General features: G+C 38.4%; 1 protein-coding gene across 1 annotated transcript; it reads right to left on the reverse strand.

Moving 5' to 3' along the window:
- Positions 1 to 1,130: 1,130 nt before the first annotated feature.
- On the reverse strand, positions 1,131 to 2,241 carry LOC138909137 (uncharacterized). Its single transcript, XM_070200302.1, has 3 exons — positions 2,013 to 2,241; positions 1,686 to 1,708; positions 1,131 to 1,613 (listed from the first exon to the last, which is right to left on the reverse strand). Exons 1-3 carry the CDS (start codon positions 2,239 to 2,241, stop codon positions 1,131 to 1,133), a joined length of 735 nt encoding a protein of 244 aa, XP_070056403.1.
- Positions 2,242 to 9,043: the final 6,802 nt, after the last annotated feature.

The following is a 9,043-nucleotide window of genomic DNA, read 5'->3' on the forward strand; positions in this document are numbered from 1 at the left end:
AAATGAAATAAGCAACAATGAAAGAAGGCATCTGACGCAACGAAAAATTGCAAAATCATCACTGCTTTTTGCGCCAGGTCCAGCGCTAGGCACTGGGGACGGGTACTTTTCTTAATTTGCTCGGGATAGGGTTATTTCGGTCCTACACGCTCCTAACTCATATAAAAGGGGTCCTAAACATATTTTTGAGGGGAGAACGTTTTTGAGAGTAACTTTTGACCAAGGGAGAGCACAGAGCCGCCATGGAGGCCGGGTTTCATCTTTTCTTCCACCAAACTTAGTAATTTGTATGTTTCTTCGTATGATTTATTGTTTTGCTACCATATCTATGTGGAGCTAAGCTTTACGTTCTAGGGTTGTGGTCCTTTCTTGACTATTGTTATTCGAATATTGATTTTAATTTTTCAGTTTATTGTATTAGTTTATTTATTCAATCCTGCACTTAATTATTTGATTGCTTGATCACTAATTGAATGCTATCTACGAATCAAGAATTGAACTCAAATGTGGGAATTCTAGATTGCATGTAGGATTGAGTAGAGCAAGTTCTTGAACCCGGGCATCGGGGAACAAATTCGCGATTAGGATAGACATATACCTAATTGCCTTACTTGGTTGATGTATATGAATTATAAATGCGTTCTTGTTAGTTCTAATTCCATAGACATATAGGCGTTGGGTTAGCTTGAATAAGCGAGTAAGAAGGATTCTTATGGGCGATATTAACCCTGTCAACCAATAAGCTAGATGAATTAGTTAGTCAATTCAATTGAAGAATACAATAGGAATGTTAGATCGTTTTCATTACATTGATACATAAAAATCTATTCTTCCTTTGCTCAGAGTTAATTATTTTTTAATTAGATTAAGGTCACATAATTCTAGGTTTAATTCTTTTTTAGATAATTAGGATAGTCTAATTTAGTTATTAGTTAATCACAAGTCCTCGTGGGTTCGACATCTGACTTCTTATCACTTAATTACTTGACGACCTTGTATACTTGCGTGTGCGTTTGGCCGCAACATGTTTTTGGATCTGCTAAACTGTTGCCTTCTCTAAGAGTGTGTGCCACTGTCACATTATCCCTGGTCATCAGCTCCTTGATATCCTCCACATCGACGGAAATAGATCATGGAACACTCCACTCTCCAGCTATTACCTTGGTAAGCAACATTGAATCAGTGTGCAGATTAATGTGCACATAACCATGCTCCACACAGAATCTCAAAGCTCTGAGCATTGCCTTTACTTCAGCATTTGTATTTGTTCCTTCCTTAATCTCCTTACCACATGCATATACTACATCTCCCTCTTCATTTCTCAATACATAACCAATAGAACTTCTACCTGGATTACCCCTAGATGCCCCATCTGTATTGACTTTTATCCAACCTTGGCTTGGATATTCCCACAGTACCTTGGTATACTTCAATGCAGGTGTATATTTCTCCATCATGTTTAGTAAATATGGCCACTTATGAGGGATGTTCTGAATACCTGGCTTCCTGAATTTGATGAGAGATTGTATAGTAGAGGAAATCTGATAGATAACCCTGCTTACAGTGACAACATCTCCATACTTGTATCTGTTCCTTCTCTTCCACAATTCCCACTATATTGACAGTAAAGCTTGCATTATAGGCTGTAATCTTGGTACAAAATCAACAATCCAACATTTACTCACAGCCTGGTGAAATGTGATCCCATCTATGACCAAGAAAATATTTCCATACTGTATTGACAGCATAGGATATGAAAAAAAGATGATGTATTGTCTCCTCCTTTGCCTCATCACAACACTAGCATTTAGATGCCATTAGGTATCCCAGTCTTCTGAAGAAATCATCCAGCGGCAGCTTATTTCTCCAAACTTTCCACATGAAGAAAGAAATCTTGAAAGGCAATCCTTTCACCCAGATTTTCCTATAAGCATTGCAAGGTTCTTTCCTCCTTCTTAAATAATCCCACGCTGATTTGACACTAAACTATCCCCTTGTTTCTAAAATCCAACAGGTCCTATCAAGGACATCACTCAGCACTGGTGGCTTCATATTTTCCAAAATATGGTTTGCAAGGTCTGCTGGCAGTATCTCCCTAATCTTCACCTCATCCCAGTGTGCATCGTGCACCACATCATATATGTTTTGTATAGTTTCATCACACATAAAATCTGGAGGTGTGACAAAATATAAAGCACCCAATCTTGTCCAGTTTTCAAACCAGAACAAAGAAGATCCCATTCTAGGTTGCCATAGTATTTGATGTTCTATGATATCTCTATATTGAAGTAACTTTCTCTATACATGAGATCCATACCTACAAGGCACCACCATAGGATTAAGTTTATTTTGCAGTATTTCTGACTCATAAATGAACTCCACAAGCTTGGTTTTGTTCTGAAGTTCCACCATAGTTTACAAAACAATGATGTGGAGATATCATGTAGGGATCTAAATCCTACTCCACCTTCTTCACATGACAAGCATAGAGCGTTCTAAGATGCCCAGTGTCTGCTTGAACCTCCAACAGAATTGCTCCAAAAGAATTATGCAAATATCTTGTGTAGCTTATTGATCACATATGGGGGAGGATTTACTTAAGAAAGAATATGTATAGGCATACTTTGAAGCACATGAGATATTAAAACATCCCTTCCCCTATAGATAATAACTTCCCTTTCCAAGTCTGCAGCTTATCCAAAGCCTTATTAATGAGACCTTGATAGTAATCTATCCTTCTTCTAGAATAAAATATTGGACAACCAAGGTATATAAAAGGGAAATCCTGTCTGGGAATACCTATGATCCTTTGTACCTTGCTCACCACCTGTGTACTGGCAGAATGATGCATGTATATAGCTGATTTTCTCTTGTTGATTAGCTAGCCAGAAGCAGCTTCATAAGCTGCCAAGACTTCCATTATCAATTGCATTGAAGTAGCATCAGAGGAAGAGAAGATGATGGAATCATCAGCATATGCTAGATGATTAATCCTGGGACTCCATTTGGGCAATCCAAATCCACAGAAATATAACTTCATATGCAATGAATTTAGCCCTCTTAACATTGCCTCTGCTGCCAGAATAAATAGAGTGGGTGACAAAGGGTCACCCTGCTTGACACCTCTTGTTGATCTGGAAAACCATGAGGTTGCCCATTAAGCAATACAGAATATCAATTGTTAGAAATAATCCCATACGTCAACCCTATAAATCTTTCTCCAAATCCCATCTTCCTCAATACTTTTGCTTTTGTCATATGCTTTTGTCATGTCCAATTTGATCACAATATTTGGACCTACCTTGGTTCTCAATCTAATATCTGTAATTATTTCTTGTGTTAGAAGAACATTCTCCATTATGCTCTTCCCTTTTACAAAAATAGCTTGTTCATCTGGTATTAGATTAGGATGCATGCCTACCAACCTTTCATGAATGATTCTAGAAAATACTTATTGATAAAATTGCTGAGACTGATAGGTCTCATGTCAAAAAAGGTCACAACTTCCTTCTTCTTTGACAGTAAAATCAGATTTGTATGAGTTACAAACCTAGGTAGTTCATGACCATTGAAGAATGCCTTCACCATATCTACTATAATTATCCCCAATTATATCCCAGCATGAGTGAAAGAAACATCCAGTAAATCCATCAGGACCTCCAACACTTTCCCCATTTAAACCAAACACTGCATATTTGACCTCCTCCTTTGTAGGCTGCTGCACCAAATCCAAATTTTATGTATTGTCTACCATTATAGGAATAGGATCTAGAATTCCAAATGTTGTAGGGACTATATCCTCATGGAATTGTGCTTGAAAAAACCTTACTGTTTCCTCAGTCATTTCTGCATTGTCTTCTAACCAATTGCCAACATTATCCTGCACCCTTTTCAGTTGTAATCTGTTCCTTCTACCATTCACTTATGCATGGAAGAATTTCGTATTCCTCTCTCCATCTTGAAACCAAGGCATGCCAGATTTTTGTTTCCAAAATTCATCCTCTAGAGCTAAGTACCAGATAAGTTCATCTTGCACCTTCTCTAGCCTTTCTCTATTTTGATATGTAGGATGAAACTCAAATTGAGACTCATGTACTAGTACCACCTTCTGTAAGCTTGCTATCTTCTGAAATATATCACCATAAGTTGCTCTGCTCCATGTTGATAAAGTCTTCTTCAATCTCTTTAGCTTGTGTTTGAAAATAATAAAAGGATCCCCAGCAAAGTCAGCTTTCCAATTCTCCTTCACCACAGCTTTGAAGGTATGTGTTTTGTCCAAAAATTGAGAAATTTGAAGGACTTCTTAACTGGTGGTGCAGCAATGTTACATGTCAGCAGCATAAGGCTGTGATCAGACCATATTTTTGATAAGTGTGTGACCTCTATTCCTGGTAGATTTTATTGAAATTCCATATTTGTCAGGCAGCGGTCCAGTCTTTTAAAAATGTAGTCCTCTTCAGCTCTCCCATTCCACTAAGTATAGATACTTTCTTTGAAACCTAAATCAAAAAGGTTACATGTGTTGATGCAATGTCGGAAATCATTAACTTAATTCAGTGATACAGGAAGTCCACCAAACTTCTCTTCCTCATCCCAAATAACATTGAAATCACCCCCTATAAGCCAAGGCAATGACATATCTTTAGCAAGAATGTACATACTGTCCCATAATTCAATCCGTTCAATAGCATCACATTTAGCGTAAACAAACGTGATAATGAACGAGATTTCAGTATCCAAATTTGTCAGCTTCAAAGTCATCTGTTTCTCCATATCAATCAGTACATCTACCCCATGATCCCCATCTACAACCACCCATATCTTATTTGATATATTGGTTAAAGCTTGTAGTATTCCAATCAGTCTTCTATATCTTTCTAATTTCCTTGCCTTCTGCATTGGTTCCATGATCCCTATGAATTGAAAACGATACTGTCTCTGAATGTTGACAAGCCTTTCAAAGGCTTTCTTTCTATTAACGGACCTCACATTCCAAAATATAGCATTCATAATTAATTATGAGATTTAGATAGGGTCTTTCTTTTTTGAACCCTAGAAACAAAACTTTGATTATCTTTTGCTTGTTTTTCTTTCCCCTTCCAGCTGATTTCCCTCTGTCCATGTGCCTAGGTGAAAGATCACCTTGCCTTGCCATATTCCTAAATTTTTTTGCAGTAGATTCTTCAACAAGATCTCTCCATTTGCCTCTAACATTTGCCTCGTCACCAATGTCTTCCATTTGAGCTGCCAATTGATTTCTCGTAGGATTAGGGATCAAATCTGTACTCCCTTTCGCTTGAATTGGTTGTCCTTTGACTTCTTTAGGATTAGTATTTTTGGCTAACCTTGCTTCCCTATTAGGACTAGATTGCATAAAACCTGTTACAACTTTTTTGGCATTCACAATCCCTTCGTCTTTACGTATGTTTGTTGCTTGCATTCCAGCAGATTCGATCAGTACATGAGTACCCCCAGTAGGTTTTACTGCAGCTATATTTGGCTTAGTGGATTCTTCATCAAGGTCCTTACCAACTTTGTCCATATTTTCCTCCCATTCAATAATATTCAATTGAGCCACATATGTGTTCTTAGCTACCTTAGGTATCATGGTTCCACTAGTATTCATCTTGACCATGCTCTCACGGTGCACTACTGAATTTTGTAATGGAACAGTGCACCCAGTTTTTTCAAATACACCTAACTCCACCTTGTCTTGTGTATGTTGCATATCTAAGTGTATCAACTTGTCTCCATCAGTTGAAATAGTGTTGTGTTCATATGCAACTCCCTAAGTGCCAACTGTTCCTCCAGGATCAATATTATTATGATCCTGTTTTCCAGCATTAGAACTTTTTGTACCTATTTTAGTGTTCCCTGTACCAGGTTGTTTCAGCTGATTATGATTAGGGCTCTTCATGTTGTTTGATTCATCTACCTTCTTCATACACGTTATCTCTTCATTGATCAACGCAACATCATCATTGGATTTTATCCCTTCCCCATTCACACTTTGTTCCTCTTCTTCTCCCTCCTCATCTGTTGATTCTTCTTCACCAATGACACCTTCTAGGAGCTCACCATCCTCTGAACCTTCTTATACTTGATCACACCATAGTTTACTTCTAAAGAGCTGCAACCTATCATAATCTTTAGAGCCAAAAGCTGCTGCATTTGTGTTAACTGACTGTGAAGGTATTTCCCTCTCTGATTGTTTGGCCAGCTGTCCTTCCACATGTGTATCTTGTGAAGGAATATATTTACATGAAGTATTAATAGCAACAATACTACCATTAAATGTTCTTTGCACCCATTGTGTTGTGGATTCTTTATTTCTAGGTTCTTCATTACTTATTCCAATAGGGCTTATATCTGGACGAGCCTTCTTTGATTCAATCATAGCTAGAGTAGAATTAATAATTGGGGCAGTTGGATTTAACCTCCTAGCAGTAGTAGGATTAGGTTTCTGACTTTGTTGAGCTAAATTATGCTTTCCATCTACAAGCGTTGAAACTGTACGACTATGCTGACCCTTTTCTCCCACCAATACAAGCTGGTTATCTGCTTCTTCTTCCTCATCCAACATTTCTAAAAAAGCAAATTTATTTCCAATTTGAACCTGTTTGTTTGCTCTTTGATCTAGTGGCACGATTTCCTTCCCATCATTGACTTGCACCTCTCTATGTTTTGCATTAGTCTTTACTTTGTTTCCCACATGAAGCTGCTGCTCTACTCCATGATTGACGGGAACTATTTCTTTCCCAGTAATTCCTTGAGCTCCATTCTGATTAGCACTAGACTGAACACGATTGTCCTTAACTTCCTTCCATTGTTCCTTCAAATTCCCAGTTGCATTACCCACAACTTTTCCCTCGACAATATCAATAGAGGTTGATTAATTTTATTTTGATCATTATTATTCATAAGCTATTTATCATTGCCTTTGTCCTCATACAACTCTGGATGTAGTCTCCAACACTCCATCTCATCATGCCCTTGTAACTTATACTCTTTGCAATACTTAGGTAACATATCATATCGGATCTTTACCCATTCTGATCGTGACTCTCCTGTAGCCTCATTTTTAACCTTTATCGGCAAATCAGATAGAAGATGAACTAGCACCTTTACTCTCACACAACTAGGTCTTGTTTTATTGATAGTAGCCATATCAAGGTGCAACGGTTTCCCTACAGCCGAGGCTAATGAAAATAAACATTCCTTAACAAAATAAGTAGGTAGCAAACCCGAAAGCGAAATCCATTCCATAGCCTTTGGAGTTTCTTCCCCAACCTTGAATTTTGCATCATAAATTACCGGTCTCAGTTGATATTCATAACCATCTTTGTCCTTGATATAATAAGCATTCTTCGACGTAAAGTTAATGAAATCTTCCCATAATGTTAATCTTATCAACACATGCCAATCTCGAAGATAACCAATGTTGCATTCACCTTTGATTCCACACAATCCAAGAATGATTTTACGTAACTGTTGCAAGTCTGGCAAACCATATGATAGCTTACCTACAACAGCATATTGCAGCCCTTCGATCACATTCATTCTGTCCACTTCTACCTCAGTAAATTTTACGATGTGTTACCCATGAAGTAAAGTAGCTCGAAGAAGGGGTATAGGATTAACAGTTGAAGCTGTGTCTTGTGTCGCATTGTTCAAAGTGTTAGGTTTTAGTACTTTTGTGTAATCTAGCGATTGGGTTATGTTACTGGTAGTCAATTTTGTTGGGACGATGGTTGGGGAGGGCTAACCATCCGGAGATGGCTGGATGCCTGCCTCAACGGTCATCGGGGCTCTTTACTGGATATATTGTCCGTCAATTTAGCTTTTGGTGTTGGCTCTATCAATTCATCGAACACCTGCCAAGCTCGACTCTGTGAACACATGGCAAGCTCATTTTTGCGAAGTTGTGATGTCTGGGCTATTGATTTTGTCGATATAGATGGTAGTAACTATCTCCCTAATAGAAGAAATCATTTTGCATTGGTTATGATCAAATTGGACCACCGGAACTCCATTTTCGTCCAAACTGTTGCTCGTCGGCGCTGATTGGCGTGGAGGATAACTCTATAATTTTGTCGGGAGATAGAACCTGACCTAGAGAACAATCTGCACAATTTGGAAGTGCACGATTTGTTCCAGAATCGAGTAAGGATTGAGAAATTGCCGCTTGGGTACTGTACCCTCTAGAGAGAAAATCGGCGGGGGGAGAGATGGTTTTTTTTAAATAGTTTGTAGGGCTAATTAAGGAATTTGTTTTTTTTATTTCTATTTTCTCTTTTTACGTTTGGTGTTCTTTGGCTGTGCGTAGGTTACATGTTAAGATTGGTGCATGACTCGAGCCTCTGCGAAAGAAGTGCTACCATACAAGCCAGAGATAGAAAAACAACCGCGAAAGTCGAGGAAGGAAATAAATCTCACCGAGACATTAGAAAAGGTTGGGCAATCCTCAACCAAAGAAACTATGGCTAGAAACGGTGATGATAATATAGATTTGGCTGCAGAAGAGGCAGCCCAACAATGAGAAAAAGCTGCACGGGATGCTGAGGAAGCAACTATTAGAGAAGCACAAATTATCTATGAAGAAGAGAAGGGTCGAAGAATGGCTCAAAATCAACTCTTGGCTACAGACCAGTTCGGAAATATAGCTCCCATGCCTGGGAGATCACTGGGTGATTATTCTACACCGATCTACAATCAAGGGTTATCAAGTGTTAGACCACCTCCAATTGCAGCTAACAATTTTGAATTGAAGCAAGGGTTGCTTCAAACCCTTCAGAATTATTGTGTCTTCAGAGGGAAGATGAACGAAGATCCAAATACACATCTAATGGACTTCGAGGAGATTATGAACACATTTCAATACAATGGCATGTCGCAAAATGCTGTGTACTTAAGGGCATTCCCCTTCACACTCAAAGATGATGCAAAATAATGGCTTCGAAGCTTACCCATGGGATCAATTAGAACATGGGATGAGATGACCAGAAAATTTCTTGATAAATATTTCTCCTCAGCTAAGAGGGGC

Source organism: Nicotiana tomentosiformis, chromosome 1 (genome assembly GCF_000390325.3).
Source record: "Nicotiana tomentosiformis chromosome 1, ASM39032v3, whole genome shotgun sequence".
In the NCBI taxonomy this organism is placed as follows: Eukaryota; Viridiplantae; Streptophyta; class Magnoliopsida; order Solanales; family Solanaceae; genus Nicotiana; species Nicotiana tomentosiformis.

What these genes read in the sequence shown, in the direction of transcription:
- LOC138909137 (XM_070200302.1), bottom strand. Translation starts at nt 2,241, where the DNA reads ATGGGATCTTCTTTGTTCTGGTTTGAAAACTGGACAAGATTGGGTGCT. An exon ending in TGATGTCCTTGATAGGACCT is followed by an intron (nt 1,709 to 2,012) that starts GTTGGATTTTAG and finishes TCTTGGTCATAG; the next exon opens with ATGGGATCACATTTCACCAG. An exon ending in GGATCACATTTCACCAGGCT is followed by an intron (nt 1,614 to 1,685) that starts GTGAGTAAATGT and finishes CTGTCAATATAG; the next exon opens with TGGGAATTGTGGAAGAGAAG.